The 24,152-nt window shown below is 40.8% G+C and overlaps 1 protein-coding gene across 1 annotated transcript in view; it reads right to left on the bottom strand.

Moving 5' to 3' along the window:
* The window catches only part of LOC119733124, a 197,386-nt gene that overhangs the window by 153,765 nt on the left and 19,469 nt on the right, over window positions 1-24,152 (bottom strand). Inside the window, exons 5-19 of the mRNA XM_038206700.1 lie at window positions 23,041-23,179; window positions 22,046-22,210; window positions 21,617-21,702; window positions 17,265-17,311; window positions 16,233-16,357; window positions 13,694-13,784; window positions 12,802-12,916; window positions 11,815-11,989; window positions 10,886-10,937; window positions 10,091-10,228; window positions 8,068-8,279; window positions 7,141-7,274; window positions 5,037-5,239; window positions 1,871-2,016; window positions 538-720 (exon numbers count right to left, since the gene is read on the bottom strand). Coding sequence (XP_038062628.1) covers window positions 538-720; window positions 1,871-2,016; window positions 5,037-5,239; window positions 7,141-7,274; window positions 8,068-8,279; window positions 10,091-10,228; window positions 10,886-10,937; window positions 11,815-11,989; window positions 12,802-12,916; window positions 13,694-13,784; window positions 16,233-16,357; window positions 17,265-17,311; window positions 21,617-21,702; window positions 22,046-22,210; window positions 23,041-23,179 — 2,011 coding nt within the window. The remainder of the gene's footprint in view (window positions 1-537; window positions 721-1,870; window positions 2,017-5,036; window positions 5,240-7,140; window positions 7,275-8,067; window positions 8,280-10,090; window positions 10,229-10,885; window positions 10,938-11,814; window positions 11,990-12,801; window positions 12,917-13,693; window positions 13,785-16,232; window positions 16,358-17,264; window positions 17,312-21,616; window positions 21,703-22,045; window positions 22,211-23,040; window positions 23,180-24,152) is intronic.

The following is a 24,152-nucleotide window of genomic DNA, read 5'->3' as shown; positions in this document are numbered from 1 at the left end:
ACTACTGACGGAAATTTCCAACGATGCGTCTTTATCATTGGAAAACGACAGCTTGCCAGAAAGAAAAATTTCACAGGGAGTTTAGTCCCATTACTATCTTTAAACCAAGTATGCTTTTCAACAATTATTACGTCAGTTACTTTTTGGATAGCTGCAAATGATGGACTGTACCTTTAATCTACAGCTGCCTAGTAAAATTACATGCTTAGCCAATGAGCTGAGAACCTGTCACAAGTAAATATATGAATATGACACGTTATGTCATATCAGGGCTCTATTTCAGGCTTAGCGGATTGATATGCTAAGCAAGAAATAGCTGACAATCCATAATATGCACTCAACTTTGCAGGGCATTTTGGTTGGTAATTCTTTTTTCTGCAAGGCAAATAATTGATGTGTCTAGCAGCCCCACTAAACTGTCTTAGAATGCTATGAAACAAAAGCTGGAATTCTGAACTGCTTTTTTTCACAAAATATGTTTTAAGTGTATTACATTGTAATACAGCCTGCCAACTATGTCTTACATTGCATACTTACAGTAATGCTACTGGGGATGTTCTCCAGAGCTTGAACAAAGTCGTCAAATAGCTGAGAGATGCTTATGTCACCGTTGAAGAGACCAACAACAATGTCCACTGCCCTGCGGATGTTTCCAATTACTTGCCCAACGATGAGATCGTATGCTTTGACAAAGTCACTAATGCGCTCCACGCCAAACTCCTGATTGAAACAATACATAGCATCAGATGACATTATGGCCAAACATATAACGTATTTATGTATTTTGTTTATTAAGAAAACAATTCGCATGTGAACATTTATGCGACCAAGTCTTGCGTCTTATCGCCCATTGATTTGACTGAATTTATAAACGCGTGCAACAGTCGTGCAACGAAAAAAAGGACAACTAGACTATGTTCTTGTTATACATTGTCTTAAATAATGGTCTTGTTATACATTGTACTTGTCACCTTCTTAAATTTTTATTGTCTTTTTATCATTCATTACATTAATCTATAGGTCCTTCATATGCCATTTTTTCCTTAACACGTATCTTTTGCTTGATTAGTTTTGTTCTTAGGTTTTAATGCTAATGTGCTTGTAGTTATATTATTTGATTATTAATAATATTAGTGTAACAATATGTAATTTCTAAAGGTTTTTCATATTTGTGATTAAATTTTTGTTTTTTGTTTTTTGTTTTGTTAATGATTGTTAACTCTTTCGCTACGGCGAGCCGCTGACAGCGGCCCATACAAATTGTACAGGTCGTACTGAAAGCCGCTGGCAGCGGCTCGGTTGCGTCGCTATGAATAAACATGATGTCCCCATGACGTGGGCAATATCTACATAATTTATATCGTATAACCTCTGACCCTAGTTCGAGCCGCTGCCAGCGGCTCTCCGTCTGGCCGGGGTGCGCTTTTTGTTATTGTGAGCAGTTTGTTTACGGAGATACATTCTAAGATGGCGGCGCCCACATCGACGCTCGGCGGAATTTTCAGCTTTGAATTACGTCCAGTTGGGACGAAAAAGGTAAATTAAATTCCTTAGCGAAAGAGTTAAGCGCCTTGAACGTCTTTTTGAAGGATTTGGCGCTATATAAGAATATTTTTATTTTATTATTATTATTATGTTTGTGGACAAACACAGGGCTGTTTCGGTAACTTTTTGTGACACGTGGACATTTAAGTTTTAGGTATAGGTAATGCTATCATACATGTAAATGAGATTTGGAGGTTTGAATGAAGTCAGCAAAATAAGTAAGTTGCACTATGGTCCAATCACAAACTTAACCACCATGAATGTTGCCAATCCATCTAAAATATGTGACAATGTGATACAAAAGATACGACAAAGCTAAATGTACCTGCAGTATGTTGAGGTTATAATCAATGTAGCCATTGAAGCAGAATCGAGCCCGGGCAATGTCCATTGAAAACCCAACAAGCCCAACGACAACTGTGGCATAAGCCTCGTCAAATAGATCCACGCTCAGGTGACCACTCAGTGGAGCTGTCAGACACAAACAGAAAAGTCAAGTTTTCATTTGTTTTGTACAAGGCTTATGTTTTCGTAAAACACAATTGACATCATACCTCTGTAATTATGTCACTCACACGTCAAATAACAAATTTTAGTGACTTGTGACCGATTGTAGCGTCCATCATTTGTAATTTGTGCATTATGTTGGTTTGAAGCAACAAACGTGCTCAAAATTTAAAGAAGAATACTGAACAACTAATCTGATGAAGTTTCAGCTCACTGAATGCTGTATATTCCGCGGAAACAATATTCTAGGATCTCAATTTTAAATCAAAAGTTGCCGAGTCGTGTTTTGAATTGCACCCGAAATCAGCAGCCAGAACATGTTCTCATTCAGCCGATTGCAGCGACGGGATGTCACGCACTCAACTGATGAATTATAGCAACCGCGAGCGAACGTGCATCGTTTCAACTCGCTGAACTAAAACAAACTACTACAGTCGGCTCCCGTTATTAAACCACGGGACCGGCCAAAATGTTCGTTGTATCCGAATTTCGTAATATCGTACAATGTTTCCCGTCCATTGTTCACCTTGAATTGGCCCTATTGTGCACGCTTGTGAACGTACGTAATGTACCAAATGACTTTTTCTGTTTGAAAATGAAAGCAATTAAGAACATGCTCTCTATGTGTCATTTGTCAAATAAAAAATAATGTTTAAAATGTATCATTGTGTCAAGTGAAAAAAAATATGTTTAATGTACGAAAATAAAATAAAATAAACATTACGAAGATCTGACGTTTCATTGCTTGATCATCGATGAGGAAGTCAACGGCGCACCACCTGGATCACTTCGATGTTCAAAGTAAGTAATCTCTCCAGCACAAATTGTGTCATGGAGAGACATTTAAATTGTATTGTCCTTTCGTCTTGCAGATTTCAATGTGACAATGTGATAAGCGTTTTCAAGCACATGGCCGAGAAACCTTTGCCATTTACGTTCCAGATTTTACGGTCCGTCCGTGATCTGAGTAAATTTTACAAATTGGTAGAGCGCCCTCATGAGTCAGCGTCCTAATGAGTGATGATGTCATAATCTTACATCGTGATTGGATATTAACGTCTGACGATTTCAACGTCACGCAAGCGGACAAGCTCATTGGCGTGCACCAGTTCATTTATTCATAGCTTTGCATATGTATGCATAATGTCCAGCGTTGATGGTGATCAGTTTCTTATCGTCCCAGCAGGTTCCTTTTTTAAAAGTTACGAAATAGCTTAACTTTTTTTGTGCTGGTGCAAAGGCAAAGTTTTGATTATAATTTAATAAATAATTTAAGAAAATATTTTTTGGGGAGGGGGGAGTAATTTATGGGAGGTCGTGAATAATTTTAAAATGAAATTACGTTTTGGAGAATTTTGGGATAGTCTAAGATTGTTTAATTTATTTTGGATTTGTAATGGGGTTTTTTGTAATTTTTGTTTAACCTTACATTTTTTTTTTTAAATCAAATCAAATCTGTGCCGGGGAGGGAGAGGGTAAATTATGTTTTATTTAATTTCCAATTTTTTATAAGGGGTTCTATTTGGGGGAGGGGGATTATTTTTATTTGCTCCGGGTAATAGGGTGGGAGTTCATTATTTTTATTCGAGTCGGGATTCAAATCTTTTTGAAAATGTGGTGGCTCTGAAAAGAGCCGTTTGGTTTGATTTATCTGGAAGGTGATGTTACACCTTGAAGAAGTCGTTATCTTCCGCTGTGACATCTTGTCTTGCTGCCTACTGGAGAGGTACTGCAGGATTTGTTGTGAGGGACAGCCCCTTACGCTTAACCTTGATCGAAGTCATGATGTATCAGTAGTCAGCTCAGAAGTATCAAAAGTCAGCTCAGAAGTACGATAATCGTAATGATCACTTGTCATATTCTACACCCCTTATATCCAATATCTGCCCGACTCGATGACAAAAGACATTGTAATTACGCTGGACCAATCTGAGCTCTTGTTTCCCTTTCATTAATGCAAGCCGACAGAAATAGGTACATATTGGAAAAGGTCACGTCTTGGATGAATGTCACAATGGCGATGTGCAAGTGGTGCGGGTGACTGGCACTCGTCATCGGAACACTTTGATGATGGGCCTTTGTTGTTAACCGGCAGAATTAGGTACAAACTGGGAAAGCCCATTCACAAAGGTCGCAGTACGTCTTTGATTAATGGCACAATGGCGATGTGCAAGTGGCTCGGGTGACTGGTACGCATCTTTGCAACACTGCGATGACAGGCCTAACCGCAGCGCGAGATTAACTTGACTGTGCGCCGGCAAACCGATTAGCACCTCCATCTGAATACATCTACGTCGGCAACATGAAACTACTCACACAAGACGGACACCTGCTGATTACTAATACATTGTACTGCTTTCAAATTGAACGGAAAAAAACGTGAGCCAGGATTACCTTTCGTTATAAATGGGTCGCTAACAATGCATTTTTACGCAACCGGGTCGCCAAAACCTTTCGCTTTAACAGGAATTTCGTACTGTCCGTTTTCGTCTTAAGCGAAATTTTCCCCATAGACTTGTGCACAATGGTATTTGTTTGTAATAACCGGAATTTCGTTCTAGCCGTTTTCGCTATAACGGGAGCCAACTGTAGCAGTAATTTCCAAAAATGTGTCTTTTGTAAATGGTCTTCTTTTATTGTTTTCTTCAAAATGACAGCTTGCCAAAAAGAAGGGAGTTTAGTGCCGTTACTATCTTTAAACCAAGTATGCTTTCCAACAATAATTACGTCAGTTACTTTTTGGATAGCTGCAAATGATGGACTGAGCTTTAAGAATGGGTTATGGGTCACTAATTAGCCGTGCGGTCAGGAATTATTATGTTTCTGTTTAAGTACAACTCTAGTATGTACCTTTTCTGTAATAACACACTGTCCCACATGTGCTTTTTCTTACTAAAACATTAGGTTACAAAATTCTACACCCCCCTTCACAAATTAACACCAAAAAAATGTGAAAAATGCTTGAAATAGTCTGAAATACGTACAAATCTTCAAGTCGAGTTCATTCTTAATAGTCAAGCCAAACTCAGCCCCAGTCTTGGGACTGCCGATGAGCTTATTCCAGTGGATGGAGGGACTGGCCAACTTGAATTCAATTCCTTCCCAGAATCCTCGCCTCACGCGATGTCTAGAGGGCACACTCACTGCAGTGGTTGCTACGTCTTGGGAGGAGTTGACGGCAGAATATCTAGAATGAAAATAACAATGGTATTTACAAATATCAGATAATAATATATAATAATGGATGGCTTGGAGGTGGATACAAGAATATATTGCACGAGCTATAACAATATTGCACAAGTCGACGACGAGTGCAATATTGTCATAGCGAGTGCAATAAATTATAACACCTGCGTAGATCATTGTCATTTGATTGGAGGATTGTAGGTCATGCGGCATTTATTAATCAAACCACTGCACGGCCTACGTCATAGACCGAGCATTTTTGGTTCCATTCATGGTGCATTTTCGTCCCACCCCTTTTGATCTATTGCACGCTAGATCACATCATGCCTTTTATACAGCAGTACAAAACGCCCTCCATTGACAAGGCACTACCATTCAAGCACAATGGCAGATGTTCCAAACAATTTTGTGTTGTAAGATGGAATTTTGCGTCTGGGTGATATAAGTTAAATTAGGTTTTGCCCTTCACCGACGTTTAAACACTGTATACTCACAACACTGAGTGTACAGTGTTTAAACGTCCGTGAAGGGCAAAACCTAATTTAATTTTGTGTTGCTTAACGACAAAGATATTGTGGAATTAATTCATGCCTCTGACACTACAAATACAAATTTAGAAACAAATTAAACTTGCTGTTTGCGAACCAGAATCTTATGCGAAGTATGCTGGTTCTTCTTTGGAAGTAGTAGAAGCTTTAATACAGCCATGCAGAACTTGACCAGTTTGTATAGCGATTTTATGGCGGTCTAAGGAGAGACGACAGAGCGTTTTATACAAAGAAGTCCATACAAGCAATCCGTTATGGGCTTCATCGCCACTTTCTCTCGACAAAGGATTAGGACGTAACAAAAACTGATACTTTTAATAAAGAGAGCAACAGGGTCTGCAAGACCATGATGGTTAAGCTGAAGCAGAGGGGCTGTAAGTGGAGAAGATATGGCAAAGATCTTAGATTCACTGGACATAACAACTCCTGACGGCCTTCATTTTGATATCATGATCTATTTTCCAAATTGAGCAGAGAAAATCTCCGCAATATGAAGGCTTCTGACTTTGTTCTTCATGTTGATGAACAAAACCTCTGTTACATTGTTCATCGTGATACACTGACCAAATCCAGACATGAAAACGAATATGAAGGCTTCAGAGGCCATATGTATGAGATACCAGGGTATCTCAGTTGTTGGCACATTCTGAAAGTAAGCCTTCATTTTCACAGTGTTTTATTGTTCAAATCGTCACCGTTTTGACGAAGTGACACATCTGTCCGAAACTGAGATTTTCTGAAATCTGAGATTTTTGGGATATTCTATAATATTATGATGTCCTCTACATGATTAGCAAATTTCGAGACACAACATTCCATCGTTCATTAATTACGCTAATTGCACAAAGTGTTGAAAGTGCTACACACTACGTTTTTCGTTTTGACGAAGTGACGGATCTCTATGTGTCACTTAGTCTCATTGATCTTACACGTGTGCTATATTTAGAAATATGAAGCCTCCACGATTTGCATTTTGATGAAGTGACGCACCTGCATTCTAAAATGTATAAACTTAAATACGGGCACGCACTGTGTACAAACATATGCCAAATTTGTGTGAAGAAGTAGATTTTCCATTTTGACGAAGTAACGGATATCTTTAGTAATTAATATTTTCTAATTAAACACGATTTTGTGAGCAGAGAGAATTGTTTTTGGCTATTTAACTACTGGGCCATTGTCTCAGTTATATATTTTTCAATTCTGGGGGAGAAATGTACACAAAAATGGAAATTGAAAAATCCACCAACTTCAAACGCAATTTTCTCAAAACTCAGTTTTGCATCTGTGTGCATATATGTGTCACTTTGTTAAAACGGTGACAAAATGTGGGCATAACAGTATTCCTACTCACTCTTCTGGGGTGACAAACTTGGAGAGATTTTGGTCACCGCCCATCGGGTGATTCTTGTAAAGCAAGGATGCCTCATATCTGACATGCTCATTCTCATCTTCATCTAAGGCTGACTTCAGCAGAATCCCTGCTGCCTGTGAAGATAGGACCAGGAGACAATATCATTGCGCTACTTGAACACAGAAACTCACTTAGCACAGCATTATGCCAACAAACAGGTCATCACCTGAAATGTCATACGAAGACCCGATACAGAAGCGCCCACTGATTGGTCAAAATCTAGAGGTCAAGATAAAAACTCAGAAAAATGTAAGGTTTTAATGTAAAGCTGTGTGAGCATTTATATTTCACTCTTGAAATGATCTTTTCAACTAGAAGTGTGCAATCTGGGCCAAAGTGTCCCAAGAACACATTGCAAAAGTTGGCCCCCTGAGCAACTATTCTGGATATATAATGTTAGGTTAGACATAAAAGGGTATACAGTGAAATGCCACTATATCGAACATCGCAGGATCCACAGAAATTGTTCATAATAGCGATCGTTCGGTATAGCGATTTTAAGCTGCTGGTGCTCCGGTGCTCACTTTCAACAAATAGCGCCCTTCAGAACTTCACCCTGCATGCCTGGGCTACTGAAAGATGACTTTGAAAATGTGCCAACTATTGAATTATGTAATTACACAGGTTTTGAGCTTACTACCAACAGCAATGGTGGCTTTTCCTTTCTATTCCTTGGGAAAATAATAGCCACTTGTCACTCTTATGTTAACAATTTTCAACAACAATGTTTGGTACATTTTGTAGACAAAAATCGGGAGCCAAGGATGATGTTCAGCATTGCCGAATGTTCGGTATAGCGTTGTTCGGTATGGGGCCCGTTCCACTGTATACAGTCTGGTCATTCTACAGGATAAACATTTTGTTCACCGTATCATGATGGTAGTCCCTCATGGAGTGTAAGCCAGCCCTTTTCAGCAGTGGATGAGTAGCGCTGTGGTTGGTATAGCTCTGGATGTGGGGGAAGGAGCAATGCAGCCCAGCATTGCCCAGAGCTTCAATCAATGCCACCGTGTCATGGTGAAACTCCTCTTGGTCATCCTCAGTCAGAGACGTCAAGGTCTTCTCATAGGCCCAGGGATCTAAGAAGGTCAGAAATGAAAGATGAGTAGTTTATCATTATTAGGTTTTTGCCCTTCACCGACGTATAAACACAGTATACTCAGCGTGTTACTTCCCAAGTGAAAGTTGGAAAAATCGTTCAGGAGGGACTCGAACCCACGACCTCCTGCTTTCTAGTACAGACGTCTTACCACTAGACCACCGGTCTTGCTGGATCAGTTGGTTAGTTCGAATCTGATGTACATGTAGCAGTGGGTACTGCATTTAATTATCATAAGATGGAATTTGCGTCGGGGTGATGTAAATCAATATTAGGTTTTGCCCTTCACCAACATATAAACACTGTATACTCAGTGTGTTACCTCCCCAGTGAAAGTTGGAAAAATCACTTGGGAGAGACTCGAACCCACGACCTCCTGCTTTCTAAATAGTTTAGTTTAACAGTAAACCCTGAGGGTATTTTGTGAACATGTTGGGCCCAACACTACAACCTGCAACACTTGCCAAAATGAGCAGCCGGGCCGGTCTAACAAATTACAACAGGTCCAAGTTTTTAAGCCAAACTGTAGAGTCTATAGTCACTAGATACATCAGGATACATGGTGATAATGTTTGCTGACTCACTATGTGATAATAGATCATGTTTCAGTAAACTCAAAATGTAATTTTCCAGCATATTCTTGGTTTGACAGGTTTCCACATCTTTTCTAAAGAAAATGTTGACCAGTGACCAAGACATTTCCAAAAAGTCTGGAACAAATAAAAATACCTTTAAAGGGAAAATACAACATTTGCAAACATCAAAAAATAAAACTACCAAATCATTTTGAAATACCTTGCTGGACTGTTAGTGAATGACAGTGTAAAGCATCCTGTAAAATCATGGCACCTGGTATACTGTCATTTTCAAGAAAAGTGGTATTTTTGTATCAATTTCCAATGCTGGTCGGCTGACCAGCATTGGAAAAAAATGGCTTTTTTACAAATACTGGCCCCAATTGACCATCGCACTTGTTTGCAATCGATTACACACCTATGAACGGGTACAAGCCAGCTAGACTGGTTCCCTGACCTTACAATTCCCCAATGTATGTAAACTGCTCTTTTTCTTCTTATATGGAGTCAGGGAACCAGACTACAGGAAAATGATTGTTTTTCTTGGTTTTTATAGCATTTTGGAACCCAAAACCTCAAAAAAGTCAGTGTAACTATATTTGCTATATATTTCCAACCCCCCAATTCCATCCATTTCTGAAAATTACAGCAAAAGCAAATGATGTATATTCCCTTTAAAAGTGAGATTATCATTGGAAATGTGGTTTCTGGTAAGGAACTGCAAATTACCTACAGATAATGTCAAATCGCCAACTGAACAAGTCCAAATATTTTAATATTCACATACAAAGTAACTGCCCGTTGAAGTTTCTCAACCACAATTAAACCGTCACTCCCTCGGCATTTTTGCTAGGATGCAACCTCCAAAACCCTCCGTTATTTCTTGAATGTGGGCCTTGTCTGGAGGGGTGACGACTGCCTCAATCCTGCAAAATCCTATGGCAATCATTGTCAATATATTGAGGCAGAGCCAGCAATTTTCTGGAGCTAGTGCAGAGGATTTCAGGTATAATCTAGGGCTAAATTTATGCACAGCTGAGCAGAAACAACACAAGGTCCAGCCCAACACCTTGACACAGTGCATGCTCCCAAATCAGTTACACACTTTTGCCATATAACCTCAATCCTGCAAAATGATCCAAATTCCTCCATTTTGCAAACAGGATTTTGGAGCATTTGGGAAGGTTAGGGTTACAGAAATGTGTTTGTAACTGACCGTGCACACCAAGTTTATCTTCAATCTTGCGGACAATGAACTCTGCTTGAGATTTGTATCCAGCCTTCCATCGGTGACCAGCCAAGGCACCGAGTACCAGCACAGCAACCCTCTGTATCTCAGGGTCTTTTAGGGATTCTGTAACAAAAAGATTTACAATAATGGTTCTTTCAATGAGGATCAGCCAGTATGGATCAAAGGATATGACAGTCCACACAAATTGTATATTATTCAATGTTGTAGTACTCGTACTCGGTACTCGTACTCGAGTACTTTTTGGAGTACTCGTACTCACACTCGAATATCAAAGTACTCGTACTCGAATAGCAGTACTCAGGGGAAATAGTGTAGCTATACCACAGACTTATTTTATCGATACTTTCAGTTTGAAATGGTTGATAGGCTTGTGGAGAAATCGAAGCTTCTTGATTTTCCTCTGTGCACGTCTGGACAAACACATTTAACAGCTAGCAATGAGTGGGTCTGTATATCGGTTTGACTGGGCCCAGTTATGCACAATGAACCATTTGCCGTATGGCCGTATTCGGATATACAAGTACTTGTACTCGTACCCATACTCGTAAGTACATGTACAGTACTCGTCCTCGTCCTCGTACTCATAAGTACAAGTACTCGTACTCAGTTTAGTAAGTGCACCTTTTTTCTTTAAAAGCATTGTGCCCAGTAGAGATGGGGCTACTGGGATTACAAACAAATTAAACCACTGGATTATCTGGGTTAAAATGCAGTTTCATTTTGTTTGTCTTTCAAGACAGGAAAGATTCCAAACCTTACCAGGGAATGTTTGAGGATGAAAGGCGATGTCTTCTACAGTCTCTAGGTAATGCTGAAAACAAATTATCAAAAATGAGAATGGATTACGATTAATTTTGGACACTATCATCATTCAGAGATGCCACAGGGTCTGCTTGAAAAAAACGGGAACTTGGTCTGCTTGAAAAAAACGGAACAGCTGCTTGGAAAAAACAGAACATAAATTTTTGTAAAAAAGCCACTCTGCCACAAAGTCCCCGTTGTCATCTTTATCTTGTAGCTAAGCCCAGTTCCATTTATGCTTTGTTTTTGCTTCTATGTTCTTTAAGCTGTCGGTTCGTTCAATCACTTTGCATTTTTCCATACTCCTATTATTTGTTCTGCCTACCCGAATTTCCAACGTACTAATATTTGACACAAAACATGCACGATTCCACAACACTGTCGGTGTACATGACCTTTGCACTACGCGATGCGCGCAACGAAAACATGGTTGGTACCCGGCGTCTTTTGTATTCACATATATCACTGCAATCGGAAACCACCGATACTCTGAAATGATAGACTTATTTACAGGCTGAATGCTACGTGTGCTTAGCACGGTGAAGCATGCGTGAGGCGCCGTTGTACACTGCGTGCAAGTAGGCCGCCTGTATCGTATGCAGGCTCGACAACAACAAAAACTTGTTTTTAAGACTACTTCAATGAACAACGTGCCGTGCATACGTGTGCCTAAATAAACTAAACTCAAGAGCGCTAATGAGGTAAAAAAACAATGCACTTTTTCTTCTCTTTTTCCAGTTATTTTGACAGCAGGAAAAAACAGAAAGTTGGGAGATTTTTTTAAAAACTGGAAAAGCGGCATCTCTGATCATGTGGAAATTTCAATGCCATATAGACAGACAGCAATTATATTCTAAGAAACAACTAGAAAGGAGTCTATACACTACCTCTGAAATAGTGTTTGTGAAGCCAGCAGAGGCAATGAGTAGTCTCTCTACCAGCTCCTTGTTTGGTTTTGGAGACAGGAGGATGAGATCAGTAAGGAGCGACTGGGAGGCATCAGTGTGCATCTCAGCAACTGCATCCAGCATGTTCAGCCTGTCCTGCTTGTCACGAACACGTCTGAGAAAAGAAATGGTTACAACCGCACAAAATCTTAGAATAGTGCAGGAGTAATGAAGCTGTGAACATACATCCTTTAACACTAAAGCGATAGTCTTAGGGCTTGCAATGTTGTAAACCATGTGCATAAAACGACCTGCTGGTACCGGAATTTAAAGCTATAGTCCATCATTTGCAGCTATCCGAAAAGTAACTGGCGTAATTATTGTTGAAAAACATACTTGGTTGAAAGATAGTAAGGGGACTAAACTCCCTGTGAAATTATTCTTTCTGGGAAGCTGTCATTTTTAAGTAATCAACGAAAGAAGGCCTTTCCAACGGTGCTTCTTAAAATGCACCGTAGGAAATTTAAATTAGTAGTTCGTTTTGTTATTCGGTGAAGCGCGCGCAAGCATTGGCACGACGCACACGAGCGCGCGGTTGCTATGATTTGTCGGATCAGTGCGCGACATTGCGCAGCTGCAATCGGCTCAGTGAGAACGTGTCTCAGACGCTGAATTCAGGCCCAATTCAAAACATGATTCAGCAACTTTTGATTTGAAATCGAGATCCTAGAATGCTGTTTTTCTCGGAATATACAGCTGAAGCTGAGCTGAAACTTCATCAGGTTAGTTGTTCAGTACCCTTCTTTAGATTTTTGTGCACTTTTGTTGCTTCAAACGAACAAAACGCACAAATTACAAATGATGGACTATATCTATTTAAGACTGTTTTTGAGTTGTGCTTGAAAATGGCTTGTCCCTCTTCTTCCCACACAAGTTCAAACAATTAATTAAAATGAGAACACTACCTGGACATGATGAATTGCATACCTGGACAGTGGCAGCTGGTACATTGGAGACACAATCTCTGCCAGTTTCTGAGCGTCAGGCACCGAGTGTAAAGTTTGAACTAGCTTCTGGTAACAATGGGTCTGTTCATGGGATCCTGTGAATGACAAAAGGTAAAGACAATATCTCTTAAGGTTGGAAGAGATGTACTCTATTGGGTTTATTTTTGACGCTTTCAATTCTTTTACTGTATCAGGATAGGGTTTAAGGATTAGTGCAACATTTCTTTGGACACTAGGCATTTACCTAGTCTTGCTTCAAAAGCTAGTAATCAATTGTGGATCACCTAATGCGGGCGCTGTGTACTGTTTGTTACGCAGTTTCTGCCCTCCCACATGAAATATTTGGAACCAACTAGCGTCTTGGGAATTCAGCATGGGAAGGGTAACTTTTTAACCAGTTCACGCCGGGATTATTTTAACAAGAACAGAACGAGGCGATGGATTACTTTTCACTCGACCTCAAGCCAGGTGGGTTGAAGCCATAACCCTCGGGCAGCACACCAATATATCTGGCGGGCGGGTCGCTGACAGATATTTCCGGCCTCGCTCCCTGAGTCATCCATTCCGAATACTGCAAAACCTTTGCGGGTGTACACGTCATCCGGTGCGGACCGGTTAAAAAAAAACTCCTAGACTTTCCAAGGGAACCAATCAACGACCTCAAAATGAGTCACATGTGTATTACACTGTACAGTGCAATAGCACTCCATTATCGATAACCTAACGTCTTGGATAAAGACTGACATTTGCCAATCATTTGACCATATTTGTCTCAATAATTTCCATTGAATTGCAGGCTACATGTCATGCACCTATCGCAGTTTCTTTTTCCCTAACAGTTTTCATGTCTTATTTTTGCCTCTGCATCATACCTTTCATAGGTGCTGTCCTCATGCATGTCAAGTTGCCAGCAATCTCTTCCTTCAAGGATGCCATATCAAAGTTCAGATGGTCATCTTGCGGCTAGCATCAGAGTGAAAATGAAATATACAGCTCAGTAAGGTCTAATTCATGTAAGGATACAGAAGAAATAACAAATAAGCCACCTCTCATCCATATTCTGTGTGTGTTTCAAAGACTTGTACAATGAAGTGCTCTTCAAGTTTCTTCCCCCATACTACCATAATTGTGAAACAACTTGCAAAGATCTTGCTATTTCCCTTCTTATAAGTTATCACAGTTTTAACGTAACATCAACAGATTCCTTTTCTCAATTAAAACTCTTTATATATTGTTAGTATTGTTAACATGTGGTAGCCACTGGCTGTGTGGTTGGAGATTTCCATTACAAAAAAGCTTACTAATAACCTGATCTCATCAAATTCTAATTCTTAGTTAGTAGCTCTAATCAGTATGTGGGGTATTGCTTACATTTGTACATCGGTGTGTACGCATTCATCCATACATCCCAGGTTTGTGACCAAAAGTGTGATTTGTGACGCAACTAATTAAATACTGGTCATTATCAGCATCCAGACTCCAACCACAGATCCTAGACACCAGGATAAACGACTCGGCCCAACTCCTGGTTAGACGCGTGATAACGGCCTGTACTGGTGGCAAATACCATGAATACTTTTCAACAAAGACCACTGCGCGCGGTGGCTTTCAGATTTGCAAGGCTCTGCGCCCGATCTGGCCTCGAAGTCTGTCAAGCCAGCGAATTATATTTTTGAATATTCATGAGTCTACGCTTTCGGTCTTTATTATTGAATTCTGATAAGTAATGACTACATAGCCATGGTAATGCCGAGCACAATATCTTTAGCTTTAAGATGAACAATGATATGTCGCTTTTGTTTCATCGGTTCGGCATCACATCTCTCTAAACCTTTTTAATAAAAGCCCCATTAAAAACGAAATTTTGGTAAACGGTGTTCTCCTCGAAATTTGACGTTTATTTCCCGGGTAAATACTTCATCTATGACGACAAAAACTGCACAATACCATCTGTTATATCCTGAAGTATTTATTTCTTAAATAATTTGGAACAATTATATCTTAAATAAGAAGTAGTTTTGCTTACAGTTTTATGAATATTTCCGTTTTAGATGTCATGCAAAAACCCAACACAATGGCATACCTGGAAAATTCGCGATTGCAAGCCAACGGGTATTAATGCCCGTCATCACGCGGCTAACCAATTAAGGCAAGTCCGCTCAGTGCATTTTGTACTGGAGCTCAGAACAGTTGTTTATCCTGGTGTCTAAGATTCGTGCTCCAACCGGTCTTAAACAAAGTGTTTAATACCGGCCAAGTACATTTTTTTCCCATTCATAAATACCTTTTTGGTCAAATAATCAAAATGTCTCGGTCCAATTAAAACTAGTCCCAAACCAGTCAAAAATTATACATTTCCAACGATTTTGTTCAACAATTTTACCTCATGTTTTTCAGGACACCCCTCTAGCAATATTATGGTATGTCCAGTCTCACGAGAGTCGTAAACAACTCCTTATATGGAGATTGGGACACGCGTCGCACATACTGCGCAATGTGGCGCACAACGCAGCTGTGCCGCACAACGCAGCTGTGCCAGTGTATTGTGAATTTAGGACTATGAGATTCTGACTCACCGGTAGTACTGCGCATGCCTACGTGTGCATTGTGAACGTTCAACCAATAAAACGGTAACTAAAAGGCACCGGATTTCAAAGGAGTCAAAAGTTCATGAAGTGTTCAAGACAAGCCAGCCGGGCTTTATCAACCATTTAAAACCAGCCTCGTGTCGGGCTCTCGACCAATAGGAATGGGTAAACTGTCTTAGGTTTTTATGAATGGTGAATAAAGAGCATGTGAAAATGACATAAGAAAGATAATTAAATTGAGTTCATAGCAGTGTTGTAGTACTTGTACTCGGTACTCAGACTTGAGTACTACTCAAGTACTTTTTTTTAGTACTCGTACTCGTACTCGAATGTCAAGGTACTCGTACTTGAAATGACGGTACTCTTACTCGGGCAGCAAAGTACTCGTACTCGACATGTCGAAATTGTACTCGATCATTAAAGTACTCGTACTCGAATAGCAGTACTCCGGGGAAAAAATGTTATAGCTTCACTTACCATGGCCTTATTTTATCAATTCTTTCTGTTGGAAATTGTTGATTGGCTTGTTGAGAAATCGAGATTTCCTGATTTTCCTCTGTACAAGTCCGGACAAACACATTTAACAGCTAGCTGTGAGTGGGTCCGTATATCGGTCGACTGGGCCTGGGCCAATTCGCACAATGAACCATTTGCCCTATGACCGTATTCGGAAATGCAAGTACTTGTACTCGTACTCGTACTCGGAGACCCGTTCTTGTACTCGGAGGTACAAATACTCATACTCTTACTTGGCAACATAAGTACTCGGCAGTACTCGGTACTCGGAAAAAAAGTACTCGACTACAACACTGGTTCATAGTACCTTCCTGAAGTGAATGGAGTCAGTGACAATATCCTCGTCATCAGGTGGTCCAGTAGGTGACTGGTAGTAGGACTCTCCAACAAAGGTCAGCTGTCCTTCAGAAACAGTCTGCATCTCAGGAAACTCTGAGTGTCATTCAAACAATAGAAATCAATGAATACCCTGTGTGTGGTTTGAATTGTAGTGACAAGTCATATCTCAATACGACACACACGTATGTCAAAGACTAACCAACACACCTTCTCACATGTCTCAAGCCCATGAAGGGAATGTACAACCCTGTAGCCAGCGTTCCCATAAGCTCAACAATGACCAGTCATTACAAGTATGTTGGGCAACAAACTAATTTGGGACTGAGAAACATTTCTGACAACTTTTGTTTGAAAATACACCATGATGTATGTCATTTTGGTGCGCTAAATACGCTGCGCTGTGTCGAGATGTTACTTTTGGTGGACTGTTTACTGATGGATCCTTTTTTTGTCAAATTTAAAAACAGTCCACCAAAACTGATATCTTGTAGCACAGCGTATTCAGCGCACCAAAATGACATACATCATGATGTACATGTACTGTTTCGTGATGCAAAGCATTCAATCTCCCCTCCATCCCAAATGGTCGAGCCGAATGTAGAGTTGACCTGCTGAGGTCACGCGAAGAACAGCGCACACGCAATGTACGTAAGCACATGAACATGACCACTGTATTCGGCGGATCGGCAACGCGAGGCTGGTGAGTAAAAACTCAGATTTTCCACCCAAAAAATTGTCCCATGATCCAAATGTCAATCGTTCTAAAACATTTCAGAGTTATAGATCAACCAGCTCAACTTTTTGGGTGGATTTGTGTTTCAGAAAGTGGAATTTCAGACAAAGGTATTTTGTCTATCATCAGACCAAGGTATTTCGTCTATCAAAGGGCATTTCCAAAAGCCACAGCGTGCTGACCGACCCCGAAAAATCACCATGCTAGAAGGCTGACGGAGAGAAGCCTTCTAATTCTAGAAGTAAAAATATTCCAAACATTATTTACCAATATCATCTCCTGCTTGTTCCTCCCCATAATGCCGATGCTGAAATCTGTGTCAGGGTCAGGAATGATAAAATATGAGAAAAAGCAATCAGTCTCCTTGATCATGTTGTCTGTTGAACAGAACTATCTCAACGGGGGCCAGACAAGTCGACCGTTGAGACAACTCGACTCGGGACAAGTCGACCGTTGAGACAACTCGACCGTTGAGACAAGTCGACCGTATGTGCGATAAATGGAAAGACAAGTCAACCGTTCAGACAAGTCGACTCGCATGTTTTGGAACCTAGTTTTGGGTATAGTAGGCCCTACCGTTTTTTTTTACAGCGGCTGATCGCCGTTTGGGAGTGATGACATGATAACTATGATATAACACTAACAGAGCCGATATAGCGCAGCGTCGGATTGTCCATGCACATCGCCGTTCGTTTTTTCCGGATCTGTGTGCGCATTTGCCGGTCAACTTGTCCATACCGTGCACGGTGCCAGCCCTGTGCGCCCACTTTATCCCATCCCCGGTCGGTCATCGTGGCCGTACCGTGCACGGTGACATCGTTTGTGCCGGGCCTGTGCGCCCACTTGCCGCGCCGGTCGACGTGCCCGCGTGCCGGGCCGGGCCCGGTCCTCGCGGGCGGGGCGCACCAGCCCGACGGCCACCGGATGGGAGCGCCCACTGTACATCGAGTATGCCCGCGCCGCGCCAGTGATCGGTCCTGCCATGCATTTTTTTCTGCTCCGCGTTTACATTTCCATTAAGTCGAGCTGTCTCAACGGTCGAGTTGTCCCGCGTCAAGTTGTCTCAATGGTCGACTTGTCTCAACAGTCGAGTTGTCTCAACGGTCGACTTGTCCCGAGTCGAGTTGTCTCAATGGTCGACTTGTCCGACATTCATCTCAACACATAGATTTAGGCCTATCACTATCAGTAATAATAATATGACAAATTTACTATTACTATTAGAAAATCCTAGTCGTATTACTCAAAGTCTAGGGCCCGTCTACAGGACTAAACGTCTGTATTCAAGGCCCTACACATAGCTAAACTCCGTGCTGAAACTCCGTGCTGAAGCACAGACAGCGTTTAGGTTTAGTCCAGTGCGTAACATGCTAGCCCGACTGCGTCTGGCCATACAGTACTATCGCAAGCTCTGTAGTACGGCCAGACGCCCGATGCTTCCACAGAGACTGAATTTTTTTGGCCGCTGATGTAGCGATTTTGCTACATCTTTTGATCGAGATTATCTTTTCATCCAGGACACAAATTTCCAAAGTTAAGGTTCTTAGTCGTAGAGCAACTCATACCTTTTCGAAAAAACGTTCTTTGGTCTCAATATTTTCATCCATCTGGCCACAAGACGAATTTCAGTCATCATCTTCCACAAATATCGTCCCGAAAATGCTCCCCATGCGATTTCAAAATGGCGGCCGTGCTGTAATGTATGCATTATGCGAGCGCGCTTGGGCAAGATAATGAATATGCATTATTTAGTACATGACCTCGTGTTTGTATGGCCAGCCGCGCCGAGTGTCCGACAAATGTCATAAACTATGATGCATATTCATTATCTTGCCCAAGCGCGCTCGCATAATGCATACATTATAGCGCGGCCGCCATTTTGAAATCGCATGGGAAGCATTTTCGGAACGATTTTTGTGGAAGATGATGACTGAAATTCGTCTTGTGGCCAGATGGATGAAAATATTGAGACCAAAGAACGTTTTTTCGAAGAAAGTGGATTGCCTGAGGTAATGACGGCAAACTAACGTTTACTAAAGGTTTGCCGGCGGCAATCCATATCAACAGAGGGCGCTGTACTCTTTAAGATAGCTCTGAATTATAAGATGTATTAAATTCCCATCAAAGGTTGTGTAGCACGTTTGGTGTAGTGGTTAAGCAGAAGCTCTAGTGAGCGGGATGGCTCGAGTTCGAATCCGATCACCGCCACATTTTTAAGGTTTTTTTTCCCATCCCCAAATAAATAAGAATATTTTTCTTTTATTATTTTAATATGTCTCAAACATTTTATTGCAGAGTATTACATTTTCTTTTTCAGATTTGTGGCTCTGGAGGATTTTTTTTAAAAGGGAAATAAAGTCCGAAATTATAAAATGGTCTGAATCCCATCTTGTGAATACGAGGTTACAACGATAATATTGGCATGGAGCCAGACTAAAATTTGTCAGCGGAAAATGTTGAAGTACAAAAAAACAGTAACTGCGCATGTTCAGTGCATATCCGGCAAACTAACGTTTACTGTAGTCGGAGTCACGTTTGTAAACACATACATATGTGCATTTCGGACTGTAAAAGGGAATCGGGAACCAGCTTGAACTGGTATCCGCCATAAAAGCTGTGCTAGTTCCTGACTCCCTATTATCGTTTGAAATGCACATGTGTTTACAAACATGATCCAGTCTCCTCATTATCATAATCGATGCATCGCGCGCGCTCGGTAACGGAATCGCACTCGGGATACAGGGACCATCGAATGTACGCTGGGCATGTAGAAGAAATCCCGTCGTTCAAACATTAAACACGATCGGGAATTTAACGTGTTCAAGATCGCGAGGGGAGCTCTCCGAAATGAACGGAAAATTTCACTTTTTTTCCGGATCGTAAGTAAACTTCAGTACAACCATCTTAATTATCAATGTCTACTCGTACCTCAGGTGGCATATCTAGTAATTTGGAGGCCGTTTTGAAGGTGAAATCTGATGTTTTTTGTTGGAAAATGTTGGTTTGGGACAGTGACAGGATGCGGTTGTCCAGGTCGCGGCATTAGCTTGGACCCCACTATCGCCAGACCATGTCCAAATGTTAAAAAAAGGCGATAAGTTGGTTCCAAGTTACTCGGACTACTCTACGACTAAGAACCTTAACTTTGGAAATTTGTGTCCTGGATGAAAAGATAATCTCGATCAAAAGATGTAGCAATATCGCTACATCAGCGGCCAAAAAAATTCAGTCTCTGTGGAAGCATCGGGCGTCTGGCCGTACTACAGAGCTTGCGATAGTACTGTACGGCCAGACGCAGTCGGGCTAGTAACATGCATGATGGGGCCGGGCTACTGTACACCACGTACATTCTGACAGCAGTCATAGAGCAAGGCCACTAGGGCCTACTGACCTTTTGTGATGAGGGTGAGGAAGTAATATCTTTCCCGTTTACGCAGAATGAAGCACATGTCCAATTTAGTTCAATCATGACATAGTTTAATATCATGGTAACCGATCCCTTGACACAACAAGCATGACAAAACTACGTTGTTTTGATCAACAAGCATGCAGTGTGTCAACTTCAAAGTTTTCCGCTATTAAGTTCCACACCTAGACGCTTACGTATAATTTATTCACGTGGCGAATTCAGGAGCCAGACTAGACTAAACACCTTTCTTTATTAGAGGGCGGCAAACTATTTTATCGGTGGCTGGCTGATGATACCGTCGGGAAACACAGATCATCAATGGTTTGATCTGGATGTGGATCAGTGCTTTGGTTAAAAAATGATACTTATGAAAGGTTATCCATTTCTTTCGCGAAATTCTTTGAAATTACGAGATAAAAGTAGGCCCTACATAAAAGGACATTGCGCGAAATTTTCAAATCTGTATGAATGCCGAAGTGATTATTTATTTATGTATTTTTGGCAAATACAAACAAACAGTATACATGTACAGTGGTACTGACATACACAAATGAACGTATTACATGTAAATTTAAATACAAAGCCAAGGGGTGACCCATAAAGCTGTTTATAAAAAGGCTTGTTTCCATCGGGGTCCTTAAAAACACTAACACAAACAAACATACAAGTACATTATAAAAAGTTCAATTACACAGAAAATAGCAAGTGATCATTAAAACAATGATCAGTAAAAACTCATCTGCTTAAAAAAACTACTGAGAAGAGAGATGTTCCTTCACTGCCTTTTTCAATTGAGGATGATTGTTGGAACATTTGATGCTGTTGGGAAGTAATTCCTTTCATGAATTCCGGTATAAATGTACTGCACACCGGCTGTTTTATTCTTGGAACAACAAAATTGGTGGAACTGCCTAGAATAATTATGCATAGCTGAAACCTTCCCAAATTTATGACAAAGGCAGTCAGGTGCCATTTCATGAACAAATGATTCAGTTTCACAAGACCCCCTTGATGTTTTTCTTAATCATTTCCTAAACATTAATTGGATAAAGTTTTGTAAACCCTCATAAATGATCGAAATTGAATTATACAGTTTCTTTAAATACCCTTCCTATAAAAGAATAACGAAAGAAAAATCGAAAATGGCGTCCCAAATACTAATAGAAATGGAATGTTAGTGAGCAGGAAATGGTGAATATAAACATCCTACCCTGGTGCTGATTCCCTCGGAGCATCAAAGTGGTCGAGTATCTTGACCATGGATGGGAGCTGCATAGCTGGGTGATAGTGAATCTCCTAAATGTACAATAATAGACAATGCATGATGCTAGTTGGGCTTCCAATGAAAGTGGGCTTCTTAGATAACCCTTCTCTACCAGTTCAACATTTGTTTTTGCTGACGAATCTTCTTTTTCAAACATTACTTCTTTCTGCTTTACTATATTTTCTGTTGTTATTTTGTTACGTGGACGATCAATATCTTCCAGCTATTGCATCATGTGAAACATAATTTGTGAACATTTTGTATTCAATTTTTAAAAACAAGTTATTTTGTGTTTTGGGGGAGAAACGTCAACAAACTAGCCCCCCCCCCCAGGTACGAGTGAGTACATGTACCGTGTTTTATATACATGTGTACCTTTTGGTGTTTGGATTTGCCGTAAGGTATTGGATGAGTCCGTCTAGTCTTAGTGAAGACAATAATGCCATCGTTGCCAGGAGCCATCTGAGCCGTGTAGGACGACTCGTGCTGACCCTCATGACCTGTCTCATTGCAGTCGTAGCTCCAGTCGCTTCCCAACACCTGTTTATTTAATTGATGAAACTGAATTGGTTTGAAAGAATGTGCTTGCTGTCAACAAACATATTTGACGTATTTAGGTGTAGCTATTGTCATGGGTGTCGCGAAGGGGGCAAGGGGCCGGTGCTTGTCCCCCCCCCCCCCGACAAACAGAAAAAAAAGAAAGAAAGAAAAAGAGGCGCGAAATCATATTGTTGTTAATTTAATTGGTTGGGAGGGGGATGTCCCTGCCCACCCTTCAAAAAAATGATCAATCAGGAAAATGCTGGAAAATATAGGGATTTTGTGGGGAAAAGTTTCTTTGCCCCCTCCAGAAAAGTTCTTGGCGACGCCCATGGCTATTATTGATTAAAAAACCCTTATTTTGTGTGTGTTTCCATATCTCTGTCAAGGGTTCCCTTACACACTTTTCAGTGAATATGGAGGTATGGAAAGGGTATGGGGCAGGGAAAACTTACATTTTGTTTATTAATATTTTTCTTAAGGAAACGAAAGTGCCAGCACCTAAAAAAGAAATGTTAGTATTGTATATGAGTTTGGGGGCAGCACCAGAGTTGTTTACATGATCATGATTCGGTGTAGCGTAAATATCCGACTCCATAAAATATGGATTCATTGGTAGTATTTCGCATGCGTAAGTATGATAATAGCCCATTTATAGGTCTATATATATGGGAAGTGACTTGTCACGTGTTAAGGATCAACCAATAATTGGGAAAAGGATTCCGATTTTCATAGGAGTCGGATTTTCATATGAGACCGGAATGCAATAAGCGCAACTGATTATAACTGGCATATAAGTTTACATGTTTTCTTCAATTTCTCTCATATACCTGTTCTTGTGGAGGATGTTGCAGGTTAGCTGCCAACAGGCTGACCAGACCTTTCTTGACACCTATCACGTGATCATCCTGGTCACGTGGGAAGTATATCTGGCCAATCGCTCCATTCTCGCTGATGTCAAATGAAAACCTATACAAGAGAGTTTAGATGCACGCAATAAACGATTTTAGCCACGCCCTCCCCAATATTGTAAACCGGACGAGTACGTTACAGCAGCAATCAAATTAATTGCAATTGTAGTGCGTTCATTGCACTCTTCCAACGGTTCTTCGCGTTGGTTTAGAGATTTGCATTTGGTCTTTGAATTATTTCTGTAGGTGCGCAAAAGCTATAATGTTTCTGACAAACTGATGTACGACGGAACTGCGTCAATTATACTCTTTTGTTATACTTTCGAACCCAATTCGTTGAGTGTAGCGCGCTATTGAAACCGCGACGTAGGGAACTTTTCGATGCCTGTTTTGCAACCAAACTTTGAAAACTCGAAACAGAAATTCAATTTGTGCTCGTTTTGTTTATTTCCGTAGGGCTATGTTTATTCATCTAAGTTTACACGGTTTACACGGGCGTATGGCCCCCTCCATGGCTTGCCTCTTCATGCGTCAATACTGTTTCCCCCGCATCATCCCCCTTCACTTTCACACTCTTTTGTCCGTTCCCACTCCCTGTGACCTTTGATCCTTCCCCTTTCTTGGCCCTCCCCTATTTACACCAGACCCCTTGTGGTTTGCCATCTCCCTTTGTTTCTTTGTTCTCCCATCCACCCTCCCCTGCATCTTTCCACACCTTTCCCACCTAATCCTCCTTTTGTGTTTCTTCTTTCAGCCCTGCATGTTTGTGTGCACCCCCATGTTAATGTATGTACCTCTGTCATTTCTGTTTTAGCCTCTGAAGAAGAACTTGCTAAGTTCGCAACGTCAGGCCACATTAATTTTTAGATTTACACGGTTATGTTTTCTGAAAGTATCCGGGCAATTTTTTTTGTCTTTCTTTTTTGCCATCTTGCACATAGGCACATGTTCACGACTCTAAAAATTTACACAGGGTGGGAGATGTAGTTCCTTGGCCCTCGGCCAAATGAAAGCACTTTTGTTCTTGATGA

Source organism: Patiria miniata, unplaced genomic scaffold, assembly GCF_015706575.1.
Source record: "Patiria miniata isolate m_02_andy unplaced genomic scaffold, ASM1570657v1 HiC_scaffold_1, whole genome shotgun sequence".
In the NCBI taxonomy this organism is placed as follows: Eukaryota; Metazoa; Echinodermata; class Asteroidea; order Valvatida; family Asterinidae; genus Patiria; species Patiria miniata.
The sequence above is the reverse complement of the archived record's forward strand: the minus strand, read 5'-3'. Positions and strand labels throughout refer to the sequence as shown.